This window comes from Macrotis lagotis, chromosome 7 (genome assembly GCF_037893015.1).
Source record: "Macrotis lagotis isolate mMagLag1 chromosome 7, bilby.v1.9.chrom.fasta, whole genome shotgun sequence".
Taxonomy (NCBI): Eukaryota; Metazoa; Chordata; class Mammalia; order Peramelemorphia; family Peramelidae; genus Macrotis; species Macrotis lagotis.
Genome location: NC_133664.1, coordinates 108,771,220 through 108,790,236, shown reverse-complemented (window position 1 = coordinate 108,790,236; position 19,017 = coordinate 108,771,220). Strand labels below are relative to the sequence as shown.

Sequence of the window (19,017 nt, the reverse complement as noted above, 5' to 3'; positions counted from 1 at the left end):
GTCCAGTTTGAACCCAGATCTTCCTGGTTTCTAGAAAAGCTCTATAGCCTGCTTTTTAGCATGGTGGTAATACAATCAGTCCAATAATCATCTTATGGATAAAGAATTTGAGTCATAACCTCCTAGTGGAAGGTTGAGGGAAATTCAAACTTGAGGAGAAGATAAGAGTATGTTAGCTAGCCAAGAGAGGGAAAGGGAAGACACATTGCTCCTTCTCTCCCAATAACTGTCTCCATAAATAGATTATCTGTCTTGGGGTCTTCTCCTTCCTCTACACTGTGAAGTCAGAGGCCAAATTCTCTGAGGATGGTCTTCCCCTACTCATAACTCAAATGAATCTGCCTCATATGCTAAGGATTTCTAATGATTATTTCTAATAATCTAGAATCATTATTTCTAATAATCTAGAACTGATGTAGCATATGATAACACAGTACAATATGAAATATAAGTGAATCTTGACTGAAACTGTCAACTGTCAAACAATTATATGTCTGATCTTGTCTGTTCCTTCCCCACACCAATTCTTGTCCAGTCTTTTCCTCAAACTTCCATATCTTGAGAAGGGTCAGCCTTGAGCTCATCTGCCCCCACTCCACCCAGAGCCAATGCCCCTTCCACACTTCCACACTTCCCAGCTGCCCTTTATGTTTCACCTCCATTTAGCAGAATTTTACTCCTTGAGAATAGGGACTGTCTTGTTTTCTTGTTTTTATGTGTCCTATGCTTAGTTCAGGACTTTACACATAGTAGGCAGTTTACATTTTTCAATGTAGAGAATATAATAACAATACTAGTTAGCATTTGTGGAGTCTACATTTGTAGAGTACTTTACATGTTTGCCTCATTTCATCCTTACAACTCTCTAAGATGTAGGGGCTTTTTTATCCCCATTTTGCAGATGAGGAAAATGAGGTGAAGAGATTGACTTACCCACAACCAGACAGTAAGGCAGAATTTGAACTCAAATTTTTTTTTAGGTTTTTGCAAGGCAAACGGGGTTAAGTGGCTTGCCCAAGGCCACACAGCTAGGTAATTATTAAGTGTTTGAGACCAGATTTGAACCCAGGTACTCCTGACTCTAGGGCTGGTGCTTTATCCACTATGCCACCTAGCTGCCCCTGAACTCAGATTTTTATCACTCTAAGTGTTCTATCTACAAAAGTCTCTTCAAAAATCCATGGTAATGGAAAATAATTTCTTTGTTATATTACTTGCTGTAGGTGATCAACTTCCCCCAGCCCCATCAGTCTTCTGAGGAAAAAACATGATGGAAAAATACAAACATAATATAAATGTGAGACATTATTATTTTCATCTGAGATTATAATTTACTTTTATAGCCTCAGCACATAGTAGGTTTTCATTAAATATTTGTTGCTTAAAATTGCCTACAAACCAGGACAGCCTCATGGCTCAGTATTTTTTGGGTAGTAAAGGAAATGACTTCATCCTGGATATTCCTAGAGTTTAATGTTAAAATGCCTGCTTGTTTTTTGAGGGCTTGATTACAGTAAGGAAAATGATTAAATTAGAGCAAGAGGCTCTAAATGTCTTTATATTCAGCTGTACTTCCTTGGGATATTGCTTGGAAAAGATCTTTCTTAAAGCTTTCTATCCTTCAATTCTATCCAGGCTCCTGGGGATTAGCAATGGGAGGAAGTAGGATTTAATAGTTAGGACACTGACTAAAAATCAGAAATCAGAGGTCATTTGCTATGTGTAGAGGGAGCTACTTCATCCTCCAGGGCTCCAGTAGAGAGGATAGTGTAGGGCAAAGGTACCAGGAACTTGGAAGTGGGGATGCTTTGTTTGTATGTGTTCCGAACATCTTTGGCTCCAGAGCTGAACTTAAAAGTCCTTGAAAATATGAGAGAATAGAACTCATCAATTCCCCCTCCCTCCCCTCTCAACTCTAAAGATGGAAACCACAACCCTTGCAAAGATTTGAAGGGAAGAAAGTTCTCTCCTTTTTCATGTTCCTGATAGAGTAGGAGTTGAGAGGCAGGCTGTTAAGGGTTTCTATCAGTCCAAGACTCCAACCCTCAGGTGGGAGAATCAGTCTACAAATTCTATAACCATTGTACTGAATGACTTCCGAGGGAAGGGGATGCTGATGATCCAATTATTGAGCTTGCCTGGGGCTTCTCCTTTTATGAACTGGAGTACCGTTTCAAACAAGGAGCCAATCTGAAAAAAAAAAAAAAAAGCAAGAATGCAGTGCTACTTATGTCAAGGTAAAGTCCTTCAAATACTAAGAAAACTTGGCTCAAAATTTTCTAAATACAGTGCAGATGTTAAAAGGTAAATATTTTTTTTTCTCCAGAGTCATGGCCAGTGGGGAATAAGACACCTCTTTTTACTGGTGTGCATATTTAAGTTTATTTTTATGTCATGATTCAACCAAGAACCTTTCACATTCAGAGGGCAAAATTGTAGAAATAATCATCATTGTATTGTAAGAATAAATGGAAATGGTTCTCCTGACTCTCCCCTTCTAGTCCCACAGATACTCAAACAGCCTCTCCCCTCCCTACAGCTGTTGAAGGGCAAAAATCTCAGTCTCAATACTATTCGTTTATGGAGCTTTCAAGGTCAGGATTTCTTAACATTTTTTGTGACATGGAAACAGCCTGGTGAAGCCTGAGGGCCCCTTATCAGAATAATGCTTTTAAATGCATAAAATAAAATACACAGGATTCCAAAGAAAACCAATTATGTTGAAATACTGAAACATTTTAATGACAAGATCATGGACAAGAACATTTCCTTTTGTATTACAATCCATATTTCTGAAAGTAGTCTTTTAGAAGAAACTCACCTTCCAAACAAAAACTGGGTTTTAATGGAATGATACAAAATATAAAGAACTGAGTTTTCTTTGTATGTCAGCTGACTGGAGTTGTGGATTCTCTGATCTGGGAGGCTCCCAATTTCTTTTTCTAATAATGGACATATAAGTTATGACCTGAATATTTCTCAATGAAAAATTTATGTTAAGAACATTTGTTCTAGAAAGAGCTAAGATCCATTTAGAAACTTAGGAGAGCTGAGGACCTATGAAAGTGAGGGGGCACCGAGAGCAGCTTTGACTGCCAGAGGGGGGCCGCAGACCCAGCCTTGCCTACCTCCATCCCCGGGGATGCCTCCAAATAAGTCTCAGGGACAGAGATTCCTGCCTATTGTCCCCACCAGACCAAAGCCTATGAGTTTAAAATAGATGCTCAAGAGCCGAGGGCTAGAACAAAACTAGGGCTGGTTCGATGAATCATAGATGGAATTTAAGGCTGGCTTCCAGGACTTCAGGCAAAAGAGGTAGGTTCCTTTCCAACAGGAAAGAGAACTTTCACCCATCTGTTGTCAGCATCTTATTTCCTCAGTTTAGGCCATAGATGCTCTTTGAGGTTAGAAAGAAGAGGCGTGGACCAAGGGAATGATGGGGAGTTGGATCCCCATTCTATCCTTCAATTCCATCTAGTAAACATTTATTAAGAAATTTCTAGGTAGGAGAGGCACTGTGGCTTAGTGAATAGTGAACAGAGAGCCAGCTTTGGGATCTTGAAAACCCAGGTTCAAGCTACCTCTAAGGAATACTGGCTGTATGACCCTGGGTAAGTCTGTTAACATCTCCATGCCTCAGACAACCAAGACTAGGTATTTCAGAATTGTTGCAAAATATGCACTAGAGGAGGGTATTTTCTCACCTGGGAAGTCCAATGAAATCATAAGCCCAGACAAAACCAAAAAGAATTTACAACCCTGTGCTAGCTTCTAAAAATACAAAGAGAAGAATGGAAATAGCTCCCTCCCTCAAGAAGCTTATCTTCTACAGATGAGATGGAGCAGGTGAGAAGGTAGATCATAAGGAAAAGATCTTGGAGATAATCTAGATATCATTTTACAGATGAGGAAACTGGAGGCTCAGAGAGGTGATGTACAAAAATTCACTAAAGGAGTGATAAAGAAAGCATTCAAATCCAATTCTTCTGACTTCATAAATTCCCTTGATTGATATCTTTAGTTATTTAGATAGGCAAGGCCAGAACAGAATCTGGAAACCAGTAATCCTTCCCACCCTCATGTTTCCCGATTTATCTCATGAGTAATCTTGTCTTCTACAACAACACAGATGAGGGCTGACCCTCACAGCAGGTCTCACAAAGCAGCCCCAGTGGTTTAGAGGCTGTTTGTCTGTCTGGTTACCTGTAGGCGCAAGCAAATTGCTTGACATTTGATAGACTGATGAGAGGCCAAAAACCTCTAATGAATCAGGGCAGATTTCAGTTGGCCAAAAAGCAAACATCAGAATTTTTGAATTAGGGAGGCTGTGAACTTTCTCAATTCGGAGACTTTCATCCATCTGTCCTGAACGACTTCACATCGGCTCAACTATTCTAGAATTCTTTCTGTCCTTATACACAGAAGACAATGATGCTGTCCCATATAGCAGGCAAGTTTGATAGCCCTAGAGAAGTAGAGTGGGTCAAAGAGAAAGACACAGAAAAGGATGGAAAGAGGGACAAAGCTAAGTAGATCCTGAATATCCAGCTAGGTGGTAGGTAGCCCTGGGCCTGGACACTCGGTGAATACTTAAAGGGGACAGGAACAAAGAAGGAAGAATCTGGAAAGATATGTCAGAAAACCTCTAGAAAAATCAATAAAGTGAGAGGACAGTCTCAGACCGTCTGAGCCACGAAGACAAGCAGAGGGAGGACAGAGTGAAAACAGATACAAAGAAGGGAGAGATTAAAAACTAGAGAAAAGTCAATAAGACCCCAGGGTTAGTCGTGAAAGAGACTAAGAACTAGGTCTGTGAACAAAAACACCCTGTCTTCACTATGTCCCAGATAAACAGTTCTGTTTTATGTCAGAATCTGGATGATCACTTTGAGTCTCATCATGGGGTAGCTGCCTCCATCTCCTGCCTTTTTGACCCCATTCTGAGTTTTCTTGGCAAATATTCTGGAGTGGTTTGCCATTTTCTTCTCCAACTCATTTTAAAGATGAGGAATCTGAGTCAAACAGGATTAAGTTACTTGTCCACGATCACAAAGCTAGTAAGTATCTGAGGCCAGATTTAAACTCAAAAAAGATGAGTCTTCCTGACTCTAGGCCTGGCACTGCATCCACTGCACCAACCACTTGCTCCTGTAACTACTCATCCCTTTACCAGGGCGAGTGCTACTAGGTTTTACAAGCAGCTCTTTGGGAGGGAAAATATTTTCAGCACACATTTTTAAGTCTAATCTGCATTATTAATATCTTCTCTACAATTTTCTAAAGTCTAGACAATCTACAAAGCAATAAATCAGTCCCTGATTTGTGATGTTTGCTCATTTCTGAGGCATATATACTCACACTAAAAATTTAACAATCAGGGGTTAGATGGTGAAGTGGGTAGAGCACCAGCCCTGGAGTCAGGCGGATTTGAGTTCAAATCCATCCTCTGACATTGGATACTTACAACTGTGTGACCTTGGACAAGTCACACAATCCCACTTGCCAAAAAGCAAAAATGAAAACAAAATTATAAGGGGCAATTAGATGGCGTAGTAGAATCAAATCCAGCCTCAGAAACAATGATTACCTTAGCTGTATGAACTTGGACAAGTCACAGAGAAAAGAAAGAAAAAAATTAACAATCATCTTCCCAATTTCAGCTAATACTAGTGCACCCCTGCCTTTACCATCCATCACATCCCCAAACCATATTTCATGACCTTTCTGCTTAATTTGTTAATGTTTTAATGCTTATAAATAGCATCAATATTGCATTTTCTCTGATACCATCACCCATGAAATCCATGTGTACAAACACATCTTATATTCAAGTCTCCAGCAGTTAAGGATGCATGTACTTCTGCCTCTGCATAAACCAGGACAAAAGCAAAATCCCCTCCCCACCCCAGCCTCACCCCTACAGTTGTCTTTTGATATCTTCCCATCTTGGAAGGTCTTGGAACAGCATGCCTGTTTCTCAGCTCTTACCCCCAAAACAACTGGCCTTTGCATTGTAGTTACAAAAGAATTCAAAGCAGCAAAAGTGTTGGCCACTGAGTTTGGGGCCTAGGCCAGGGGGTCTAGGGGTAGGAAAGGGAGCTTTTTTTTTTAACAACAGTGGAATACCGTAGGGAAGGGAGAAGGGAGAAGCTGAGAAAGGAGGGAGGAAAGGGTAGAGTTCATTGGGACAGAATAAACAGAAGGAAGGGGACTAGGAGAAAAGGAGAGGGGCAGGGGAATACCAGGAAAAGAGGATTTTATCTTGCTAGCAGAGAAAGAATGGGTTAGAGGAGAGAAGGGGAAACCTGCAAATGGGCAGGAAAAAAGGTTAAAAGGAAAGTGAGAAAGAGGGATCTATTTCCAGAAGAAAGGACCCGTAAAAGTCTCTGGCCTGCATCTGGGAAAAACACAAAACAAAGCAAAACTGACAAAACCACAATAGCAGATTTTTTTGGTGGGGGGACTATTAGGGTTAAGTGACTTTTCCCTCTGTCACACAACTAGTAAACATCTGAGGCCAGATTGAAGTTAGGTCCTCCTGACTATAGGACAGATGCTCTATCCACTGGACCACCTAGCTCCACCCCCACCCAGCCCCTGATAGTAGACTAAGATCGCCTCTTTCTTTGTTTGATTTCCTTTAGGAGGTTATCTAGAAGGGAGAGACTGTGAGTAACCTCTGCATAAGTTGGATTCAACCAGACTTTACCATATAAGTAGGCATGGTGAATGAAACCCAAAATTCCTTTAACAAGCTATTTGACTCCTTCATTCCACAATGAGATAAGATTTAAACTACAAATATTCTTAAGTGGGGTTAACCCATCAACTAGCACTTCCTCACATTTAAATATAAATGATTGATAAACAGGAGACAGGAAGGAATCTTGAGGCAGCCAGTACCTAAAGGTGAAAAGAGGGCACCAGAGAAGGAAAAGGAACTCAGTAGAAAGAATTGGAGACAGTTGAAAACAAATTCCTTCACATTTTTCCCCTGGGGCCAGCTCTATTAACCTTCAAATATTGGATGAATTGGACTGATAGAACCTGGGAATAGAAATGGTACAAGTCATCTGTGACAGAATATTGGGAGAATTTAGAAGGTGCAACAGCCAGAAGCTTGGGTCTTCATTTCTTCAATTGTCTTCAGGCACATTCCCCTACATTCTTCCTTTTTTGTCCATAAGAATCCTAAGGACAAGATTTCACATCTCTTTCCCTTTAGAGGTAGTTCAGGCACCATCTTCTGCATGAAGCTTCAGCTGATCCAGCAACTTCTAGTCCCCTTCTTTTAAACTACTCTGTACATATTTATATTTATTAATTTTACATCTATGTTGTATATGCTTTAATGCATATTTGTCTCCTCTACATTAATGTTTTGTTCCTTATTCCTTGAATCCCCAGTTCCTATCACAGGGCCTGGTATGTAATAAGTGCCTCATGAATATTTGTTGATTGGTTGAAAGTGCATCCTTTCTCCTTTTGGTTCCTAGAGAAGAAGAGATTTCCTCCAGATACTCCTAGATGCCCGTGGTTCTCCTTCCTCTGTTGGTATGGAGTTTTTTGACACTGTCAGACAAAGCATTCAGGATGGAGAAACTTCCACCCACCAATCTATGTGTCCAAAGGCCTTGACTACAGATGAAATAGTGGGACAAGCTTTTATCTTTCTAATTGCCGGCTATGAAACCATCACCAACACTCTCTCCTTTGTCACCTACCTGTTGGCTACCAACTCTGATTGCCAGGAGAAGCTCCTGAGAGAGGTGGATAAATTCAGTGAGAGAAATGTGAGTACAGATCTGATCTGATTCGATTGTTACACATGTGATGTCTATTTGGGTCTTGGTGGGAGGAGGTGGGTGGTACAGTGGCATTTGATATCCATATTACTAGCAATGACACGTGAATTAATATTTCATAAGCACTTGGTAAATTTTAGTTATATAAATATTAAATAATAATCCTCAACCTTAAGAGCTAAAGGTAGGATCGACATGGAAAAGGAAAAGGAGCATTGAACTGAGTTGGGTTTTGGTTCTGACTCTGCCTTTGAGTTGTTGTTGTTCAGTCATTTTGAAGTTGTGTCAACTCTTTATGATCCTATTTGGAATTTTCTTGACAAAGATACTGGAGTGGTTTGTCATTTCCTTCTTCAGTTTACTTTACAGATGAGGAAACTGAGGCAAACAGAGTTAAGTGACTTATCCAGGGTCACACAGCTGGTAAGTGTCTGAGGCTGGATTTGAACCCAGGAAGATGAGTCATCCTAATTCCAAGACCAGTGCTCCTCTTCATCACCTAGTTGCCCATGACCTTTGAGTAGCTGTTCTCAAAATGTGGTCTGACCCTTTTAGGATCATGAGGTTAAAACTACTTTTACCATAATTCTAAGACACTTTAACTTCTTAATCCTAAAAGTAGATAACTTTCAACTAACCAATAGACATTAATTATGTACCTGCTGTATGTCATTGTACTAGGTATTGGCATAGAAGAACAAAGAATGAAATAATCCCCATTTGCAATGAGATTTTATCATAACTATCAGTAAATATAGTCAATAGATATAACCCATGCAAGCAAAAACTCTTTGGGTATCCTCAGTAATTTTTAAGAGAGTGAATTTTTAATTTTTAAGAGTGTGTGAAGGGGTCTTCGGACCAAAAAGTTTAAGAACCTCCACCTTTCAGTAAATTGCTTATTCTTTTGAGCTCATAGTTTTCTTATGGGCAAGTGAAAGGATTGTACTTGATAATCCCAATGATCCTTACTTGCTCTATATGTTCTGCCATCTATGATTGAGAATCTTAATACTGGAAGGAACTAAAGCCCATCTAGTTCATCCTCCCTTCCTTCTGGAATGGAACAACAGAGATTTTTTTCAGTTATAGGAATTCTTAGAGAGCTTCTAGTGCAGGGTTCTTAACTTTTTTGAGTCATGAATCTTGACATTAATTTTTTAAATTCAAAATGGAAAGAAATGTTAAATTTTAGTAAGAAGTTAGTGAAAATATAACTGGTTTTTTTTCCTGTTCAAGTTCTTAGACTCCCTGAAATAAAGCCATGGGTTCTAAATTAAGAACACCTGATGTGGGGCAGCTAGGTGGCTGGTGCAGGGGCAGCTAGGTGGCATAGTGGATAAAGCACCGGCCTTGGAGTCAGGAGTAGTACCTGGTTCAAATCCAGTCTCAGACACTTAATAATCACCTAGCTGTGTGGCCTTAGGCAACCCCCCCCCCAAAAAAAAGAACACCTGATGTGATTAGTTTAACCCTGGGTTCAAATCCAACCTCAGACATTCACTAGCTTTATGATCCTGGGAAGTCATTTAACCACTGCCTACCTCAGTTTACTAATCTGTAAAATGGGAATAATAACAGCATCTACCTCTCAACACTTCCTAAGACTGGGATTATTGTGAGGATCAAATGAGATGATATTTGTAAAGTGCTTAGCATAGTGCCTGGTGGACATAATAAATGTACATTAATTAATATTTGTTAGTGGTATATTAATAGATATTTGTTTCCTTTCCTTCCTATCCTCTTACTTCACTGAAGAGGAAATGAAGTTAAAAAGACTTTTCCCCAAAGCTGACAGATACTCAGCTAGCCTCTGCTTAAACACTTCTACTGGCAAACATGCAAGGCAGTTCATTCCATTGGGGACAACTTTGATTTTTTTTTAACAAGAATGTCCTTATTTTCCTATATTTCAAGGATCACTGCAGCCATCTACCACTTGGATGGTATTCAAAAATTTCTGTGGTTCCAACAATTCCATAGGTTGAATGGAAATCCAGCCTCCGGGTTTCTTCTAACCATTCATTCATTCTAGTTCCATGTAGACTTGTTTTGTTTGGCCCCAGAGGGAGGAACCAGGAGCAATGGACAGAAGCTGAAAAGAGCCTTGATTTCAGGAAAATCTTCCTGAAAATTAGAGCTAAGCATGAGTGAAATGGGATGCCTTGGGAGGGAGTAGATTCCCTTTCACAGGATGTCTTCAAGCAGAGACTGAATAAATACTCCTTGGGTATGCTGTAATGAGGATTCCTTTTCAGCTATGGGTTAGATGACTGAGCTTCTTTCAAGCTCTGAAATTCTGTGATTCTGCCTCCTACAACTACACTGAATAAGTCAAGTCCTTCTTCCACAATCACTTTCCACTTAGTATGATTCTCTTCACATTAAGTAACTCTATTTTCTTTTTCTATTGCTCGTATGATGTGGTTTACAGACTTCTTACCCTCCTGATCTCGCTCCTTTGGACAAACTCCGTATCATTATTGTTTCTCCTAGAATGCAATGTCTGATATTGGATTTTTCAGATGTGTTCTAACCCCTGCAGATTATAATGATTCAGCATTTCTTTTGATCTAGACACTGTCCTACAATCAACAGTCTAAGAGGCTTTGCTTTTGACCAGTCACATCTCAGTCTTGGCTCATACTAAGGTTGAAGTCAATTCAAACCCTCAGAAGTGCTTTTTATAGATGGGCAATTTACTTTTTAAAAATTTTACCATTTAAGACAGGAGTTGGTATTTGTCTCTCTTCAGTTGAACCTACCTACGCTGAAGTCCATTCTGTTGCCTCAGCATCATGTGGAAGTAAGCTGAGTCCCCAAAAGCTATGCTAACAAGGCACAAATTCTAGAAGCCAACCTGGAAAAGTTTCAAGCGTAGGGCCTGGCAGTGGAACCTGTACTGTTTTCTAAGGATCAGACTAGCTAAATTCTCAGAGATTCATCATCAGAAAGTTGGCCAACAAATGTTGACCTTTTTTTTTTGGCCACAGTAAATCAAAGAACTGCCTACCAAGATAGTAGAGAGTATACCCACACCAATGAACTGTCACTGATCTTTAAAATCATAGATTCTTAATCTGGGGTACATGAACTTGTTTTCAATATTCTGTTAGCTGAACTTCAATAACTGGTGCTTTTTATACTCCTAAGTATTTTACTTGATGCCTTTAAAACATTATTCTGAGAAGGGTCCATAGGCTTTACCAGATTGTCAAAGGGGCTCCATGGTACAGAAAGGCTAAGAGAAAAAAAAAACACATTGTTTTAATGTAGTGAAGTAAATCTCATCTTTCTTGGTTTCAGCCCAGTGTTCCAATCTATTGATATCCCTTTTAATCTTGATTTTGTCAGCTCTCATATTAGCCAGCTCTCTCAGATTTATACCTTCTGTAATGTTGATAGGCACATCTACTACGTCTTCTTCTAAGTCACTGATAAAAACATTGAACAAGACAGGGCTGAAAAGTGCTGTAGTATGCTCCCAGAGACTCTACTAAAGACTGACACCAAGATATAAATGAACATGGTTTAGGTTGCAAATCCATTAAACAGCAATATTATTCAATCCATCAATCAATAATAATATATTAGGTACTTGGTATGTGCCATTTACTGTTCAAAGTGTTAGAAGTAAAAAAAAGTCAAAAACATCAAACTTCACGGCCCTCACATTGCAAAGGAGGAGACAATATGTAAACAAATAGGTCCTTGCAAGATACATAGTGTAAGTAGGAAGTAATCTCAGAAGGCCCGAGGAGTGGTAAGAATAAGCCAGGAAAGGCCTCCTAAAGAAGGTTGGATACGAACTGAGTAGAGAAAGAAACCAAGGAACCCAAAAGGTGGGCATGAGGTATGAAAGCATTTCTGGCATGGGGAGACAGCTAGTGACCATTTTCAAAGAACAGCAAGAAGGTCAATCCACATTGAATCATCTAATTCATAAAGACAGCCTAGTGCTATGGTAAAATCACTCCAGAAAACCCTCTTTAAATGCTGCTTTGTGAGAATGAAAACAGCCTGGGTTCTTGAAGGTTATTCCAGTGGCATATAAGCTTTTGCTGGAAAGGCTCACAATGTTGGTCCCATCACTGGACTGAATCTACTTTCCAAGGAGTAGTATGACTAAATATGAAAAGGCTCATCATCATTAAGCTGACCATTTCTTAACGAATGCTTTGGCCACAACAACAACCCAGGAAATAAAGAAAAATACAAAATAACCCTCTGTCCTGACTAAAAGTGACAGGAAAGGGGATTGAGATACTGAGAATCATGGTTTTAAAAATCTAGTTATTGCTACTCTAAATGTGAGATATTTGTTCAATAATCAATGAGTGGACCTTCTATACTTTAGAAATGGAATCACATCAAGCTTCACTTTCATCCTACAAATTAAACCAGAAAAAAAACCAAAAATCCTCAGCTAAATGGAAGGATGACTCACAGATTCCTCTTGGAAAGACAAATAATGCTGCTGGCAGAGTTGGTTTTAGAGTGCTCCCCAAAGTAATTAAGAAACATTTCATGGGACATTTGGTCATCTATTTTGCAGTGCTTGAATTAAGTATTTAAAAAAAAATACCAGCAGCCATATACTTGCAGTTTATGTAGCAGCACCAGTTGCAGAGGATGAAGAGGTAGAGAGACTATGAAAAACTGGAGAAGATGCTCCAAATTAAATTGTCATATAGCTTGATATTTGGTGACTTGAATGAAGATAAGGCTGGTACTTCAGAAATGAACATGGCAAGAGCAGAGGACAACCAGGGGATCATATCCTATTGGTGTCAGGCATAAGTGAGGAAGACTCCAACCCATCTGAATGGATCACCTGTAATGAAATTATGTGAGGGCATGGATAGAATTCACTGTGGTCTTTGTCTTTAAAAGGAACAATCATATTGATGAGACTATGGAAACATAATGGGAATTGAATGGTTCTGCCATCACTTTGTCCTCTTCTAATATCACTTCATCTTCTCCAAACAGAGTGAAGAACTTTTCCTTGGTTTTTCTTCTTTCTAAAAATATTTTTAAAAATCCTTTTTGTTGTTGCTGGCATTTCTTTCCACATCTTGATTTATTCTGAACTCAGATGATATTCTGCTAGTTTCACACTATCTTTTTGTATTGTTGTTGTTTAGTCATTTTTCAGTCGTGCCTTACTTTTTGTGACTCCTTTTGAGTTTTTTTGGCAAAGATATTGGAGTTTATCATTTCCTTTTCCAGTACATTTTATAGATGAAGAAACTGGAGCAAACACAGTTAAGTGACTTACCCAGGGTCACATATAGTCAAGAAGTATCTAAGGCAGGATTGGGACTTAGGAAGATGAGTATTCCTGACACTCTTTCCACTACCCCATCTAACTGCCCTATCTTTTTGTAATCTTCTTTATTTATATGCCTTTCCTTCCATTTTTTGCACATATTCTTTTTTAAAAAATTTGGGGGGGGGGCAGCTAGGTGGCACAGGGGATAGAGTACCAGCCCTGGAGTCAGGAGTACCTGAGTTCAAATTTGGCCTCAAACACTTAATAATTACCTAGTTGTGTGACCTTGGACAAGTCACTTAACCCCTTTGCCTTGCAAAAAAAAAATTGGGGGGAAATAATCAGAGTTAAGTGACTTGCCCAGGGTCGTATAGCTAGTAAGTGAGGCTAGATATGAACTCAGGTTCTCCTCACTCCAGGACCCACATATCCTTTTAAAAGGACCAGTCAGGGAGCTATCTGTGTTATCACACAGGTTTCCCTAAATGCCTCTCTCTTTTCTTCCTCACTTCCTGCTTATTTCTTTAGTATTTGTAATCTCTTTTAATGTATTGTTTCCACTTGAAGTTTCTAACCATTAAATAATTTTTAGCTTTTTTTCTGAACTTTTTAAAATGAACATCTAGAATACAAGTTTTATAATATCTAAAATTCCTTCTCCTTATTCCTAAGAACTCTAGAATAGTCACTTTTCCTGAAATTTCTGTCACTTGCTTATCATCAGCCAATTCTTTCTTATAGGTCAAAGTTAATCCTCAAAATAGTAGTTCTTTATGTTGCTTCCTCTGCTATAAAGGAGGAAGTTGTCAGCAAGGGAAATAAAGAATTTAAATTTCTTTTGTTTTAATAAAATTCTTTTCTCCATCAATATCAATATAGTTGAAGTTGCTATCACTTCTGTATCTCCCATTGTGAAAGTTGCTGTTATTGGTACCAACACATCATCAATATCTACTATATATAGCCAGATAGTATATAGTATGTTCTCACAACACTTTTTGTTTCTCTCTTATTTTTCCTAACTCAAATGCATTGCACATCAAGTTCATGGATTTGCATAAGAATAGATACCTTTTTTTAAAATGGTGCTTGTAGCTCTATTTCTTTTGAAATATAGATTCCAACTGCCAAAAATCCAACCATGAGTCTCATCTCTCCAAGTTTTATTGGCACTTTGGAGATTGTGTTGATATTCTTGTGTTTAAATGGCAGGTTTATTTTGTTACCTACACACAGTCATTGTTCTATTTTCACACTCTTTTATCTGGTTGAATCCCTAGCTTCCCTCAAAACACAGCTTTTTTTTTTGTTCCCCTCTTGTCAGACCTTTGTCAATTTGTCTTTTTTTGTCATTGCCTTCCTCCCTCTTGAAAATACATTTTGTATGCATTCATATTTCTCCTAACAGATTGTAATCTCATTGATGGCAGTGACTATTTCCTTGTCTTTCTAAGTAGCTTCCTCCTAGCACTGAGACTTTTATGTGCTAGAGCCTAAATAAATGTTTGTTTAATTGTTTAATTGAGGTCATAAGTAGTGTCTAACCTTCTCTCTTTATATTATAGCTAAGAATCAACTGACATCTCTGTGTTATTTCTTTCTATTTGGTGGATCAATACACAAACATTACCTTCTATGTGAGAGGGACATAAGTAATAAGATGTCAAGTGATAAGGCATCAAAGATAAAAATGAAAAAATTCCTGTCCCCAAGGAGCTTGCATTCTATCAGGGGAAACAATGTACGTGATTATATTAAAAATAAATACAGTGGGGCAGCTAGCTAGTACAGGGGATAGAGTACTGATCCTGGAGTCAGGAGAACCTCAATTCAAATCTGACCTTAGACACTGGATAGTACTAGCTGTGTGACTGGTTACTTAAGCCTATTGCGTCACCAAAATAAATACCTACCTACATACATATATATTTATATACATACATACAAGGTGAAAGGTGAGTTTGGAGGCAAATGGGAGTACTAGAATCTGGAGGGGCACCAGAAAAGCTTGCAATTAGGGAACAGTATTTAAACTGAGCTTTGATAGTGTCAGTATTGTCTTCTCCCATAGACTGTAAGCTTCCTGGGAGTAGGGACATCTTTTTTTTTTGCCTGGCACATAATAGGCACTTAATAAATGTTTAATTAAGTTGAATGTTAGAAACAGCAAGAAAATCATTTGAACTGAACCAAATGGTGGATAAAGGAAAGTGATGCTCAATTAGATTAAAGAGCTCTGAATACCAGAGAAATGTGTTATAAAAAATCTTGGGAGTTTATTGAGCAAAGAGGTGATGTGGTCTGATTTGTACCTTAGGAAGATTATTTTGTTAATTGGGGAGAGCATGAAAACTGATTAGGAGGCTCCAATATAAGAATTCAGGTGAGAAGGGATGTGGTTCTGAGCTAGCTTAAGTGAAAATTAAGGGGCTGTATACCAGAGAAGTTGTGGTGGTATTGGCTTGTTAATGGAATGGAAGAGTGGGATAAGGGAGAATGAAGAGTCCAACTTTGAAATTGTAGTGGGTCTTCCCCCTCCCCTTCCCTTAAAAGTCATTTACCCATTCATTCATTTAGCAAATATTTTCTACAAACCTAAAACATCCAAGCTACAGGATTAGTGCTGGGGTCTACTTGGAGAAAGCAAGGCTCTTGGTTTTTCTTTCTGCATGTGCAGACACAGCAACATGAGAGAAACAAATAACATCTTAAAAGAAATAATTAGGGATTGGAACTAGTGGCTGCTCTGGTTATAAAATAGGAAAATGTGTCTCATCATTCATAAAACCCTTGAAATGTTGGCATTTTAGACTGCTAGCTAAATTTGGATTTTGGAGATAAAAGAAGAAAAACGCTAACTCCTTCCATCCGTGTAAACTGACCTCCCCCATTGCTCTGTTACTTTATTCTGAAATTATTGACTTTTGATCTGGCTAAATTCTACTCATTTCTTTTCACCAGGGCTCAATGTGCCCAGTCAAAATTTATGGTCCATTTTCCTTCAGCTTAATTGTTAATATAAATCTGCCCTACAGAGCCTGGTTGTAAATTAATCACAAACTCATTTGGACTGATACACAGCCTTTCCTTTAGAATAATTTGACCACAAGGTATGCATTTTGAGAAAAAACACATTTTTAAAACTTTAAAAACTATTCTTGGAAGTAGCTACAGAGCACTGGATTTGTAGTCAAGAGGCCTGGGTTCTAGTTCTGAGTCTCTTGTCCATTAACTATATAATTACAGGCAATTCTGTTCATTTGCTGAATCTTCGTTTCTTCACTTATAAAATAAGGATTATACATTATCGACATTAGAGAACTGTTGAGCACATCACCTGCAAGAATATTTATAGCAGCTTTTTTGTAAACCTCAAAGCACTCCGAAAAGTCAGTTATTGTTATTTATCATATCAACATCATAATTATTTTTTTTATTATTGCTGCCAAATTGTCTTAAAGCTAATATAGATGCATAATTAAAATTTTTGACTGGACCTCTCTTTCTCCTGTTAAAGGAGGACATTTGGATCTGCTTAGCTTAGTAGATTTAGAATCTTGTATGGGGCCCAAGTTATCAGATATGTTTCCTGGGTAGGCCAATGGACTTTTACAGAGAATCTACTTCATAAGCACCAAGCATAAACCCTAGCAAACCTTGTCTTAAAAATATGTCCCAAATTACAGGGGGAGGAAGTTAAGAAAGAAATTGGTGATCTTAGCATATATCCATCCCCTTTCTGACAAAATAATGTCCAATCCAGACCCTACTGATAAGATTAGTGTCATCTATCTATATGAAGTAAGCATTATCTGACTTTAAAGAAAAAATGAACAAACAAGTTCTCAGTGCATGCCTAATTTAAGTTCCTGGTGGAGGAAAGAGAGAATGGTCTTCATGGAATCTATAGCATCCCAAGGAAGTGGGAAGAGACTTTAGTTGGGACAGTCTTGTAGGCTCAGATATCAGTGGTTAGAGATAGAGGATACTAAGTTTGAGGACTAAGTATACCAAAGGAGAGACAATAGCAGGGTCTGAAGGAAAAGCCAAGGTCTACGGTAGAGGTTTGAGATCAGTGTTCAACCCACTTGAGGGAGAAGTGGAGACAAGACCAGATTGGCTACCGAGTCCAGTGGGGTGAGTACAAGTTAAAACTCCAGGGTGTAGGATTAAGGTTGAAGGACTCCCTAAGTTACTGAACTAGGTAGACAAGGAGCACCCCATTTGCATTGCTCAGTATTCCCTGGGTCCTTGGGCATTTGAAATCTCAGCTGTGCAGGGGGAGCCCCGCCTTCCTTCTTCCCTGCATTCTCTTCAGCTGAGAGCTCCTGCTGCTGATGCTGATGTGGCCTCATTGTTCTCCATGGCAACCGTGGAATCAAAGCCTGAATCAACACCTGAGAACACATACCAAACTGAATTGGGTTTATGGATGCACCCAAGAGGCTCCTGGGGCCCCACTGCCTACAACCTAAGATTTAATGGACCTTGAGAAAGAGGAGATTGTGTGGTATAATGAAAAGAGGACTGAATTATGCACCAGAAGGCCTGGGTTCGAGTTCTAGCCCGACTAACCACACGACTGAGCAAATTAATTCCACAATCTGCCAGTTGTAAAGGACTTAATGTTTCTCCTGAGTTTTATAGTTGTAAAGAATTACATGGCACAGTAGCACAATGTGAAACCAGAGATGGGAAGCTAATAAAGCAGAAATAGTACTCACTCTGGACTCTTGGGACCTGATTTCAAATTCTGCCTCTGATTCAGTGATCTCACACTAGTCACAATCTCTCTGAGTCTTGGGTTTCTTCATCTGTAATATGCTGGTACTGCTCTTCAATGGCCTCTGAGGTTCCTCCCTTCTCTTAATTTATGATCTTAGGTGAGGAAATAAACAGGAATTAAAGTCCTGAAGCTGGATGTGCTTCAGACCTTTCCCAGTTACTTACCACAACTGTAAACGGGGGTAGCAGCACCTTCTCCCAGGGCTATTGCAAGGATCAAATTAGATAACATATGTAAAATCCTTTGCAAACCTTAAAGTGATATAAAATGCTGGTTATTACATTATTATTATTATTCACATGAAAAATAGCATTAGCAAACAATCCTTTTAGGTGTCAATTGAGCCTATCCCATCATTTCCCCCTACCCCCTCTTCCCTTTCTCCCTTTTTCCCCCTCCCTAGTACTCTCTTTCCCTCCCTGCCCTTCTCTTTCTCCCCCCTTCCTCCTCCCTCCAACTCTTTCTCCACACATTCTTCACAATCTCCTGACTTTTTCTGTTGCTTAAAAACATACCAAAGTCTTCTCTCCTAAAAAAAACCTCTACCTTTCCCTCCAGCTAGCATCCTAAATTTCTTCTCCCTTTCACAACTAAACTCCTAGAAAAAAAAGCCATATAATTCCTATAATCTTATTGCCTCCACTTCCTCTCCTCTCACCCACATCTTAGTCCCTTGCTTATAAATTTCCAACCTCATCAATCAACTGAAATTGTTCTCTCCAAAGTTACTAGATGATCTCATAATTACCAAATCCAGTGACCTTTTCTCAATTTTAATTCTCTTTGACCTCTCTGCTACATTTAACATTGCTGACCATTGTTTCCTTCTGCATCTTTTCTCTTCTTTGGGTTGTTAGGATTTTGCTCTCCCTTGGTTTTCCTATTCATCTGTTTGATCCTTCTCAGTCACTTTTGCTGGTTCATCATCTAAATCCTAATCTCCCCTTTTCTTTCTTCTCCTTTCCAACCTTTCTCTTCCCTTTCCTTTCCTTTCCTCTTTTTCCTTTCCCTTTCCTTTTTCTCTTTTTCCTTCATCTCCTCATTCTCCTTCCCTTTTCTTTTCTCTCCCCTTCCTTCTCCCTTTCTCCTCTCCTCCCCTTCTCCTCTCCTCCCCTCCCCAGCATTTCTTCTATTCATCCTTTTCTATC

General features: G+C 39.0%; 1 protein-coding gene across 1 annotated transcript in view; it reads left to right on the top strand.

Moving 5' to 3' along the window:
- TBXAS1 (thromboxane A synthase 1) overlaps positions 1-19,017 on the top strand; it is a 237,438-nt gene that overhangs the window by 122,331 nt on the left and 96,090 nt on the right. Inside the window, exon 9 of the mRNA XM_074193562.1 lies at positions 7,497-7,793. Within this exon, the coding sequence (XP_074049663.1) occupies positions 7,497-7,793 (297 nt within the window). The remainder of the gene's footprint in view (positions 1-7,496; positions 7,794-19,017) is intronic.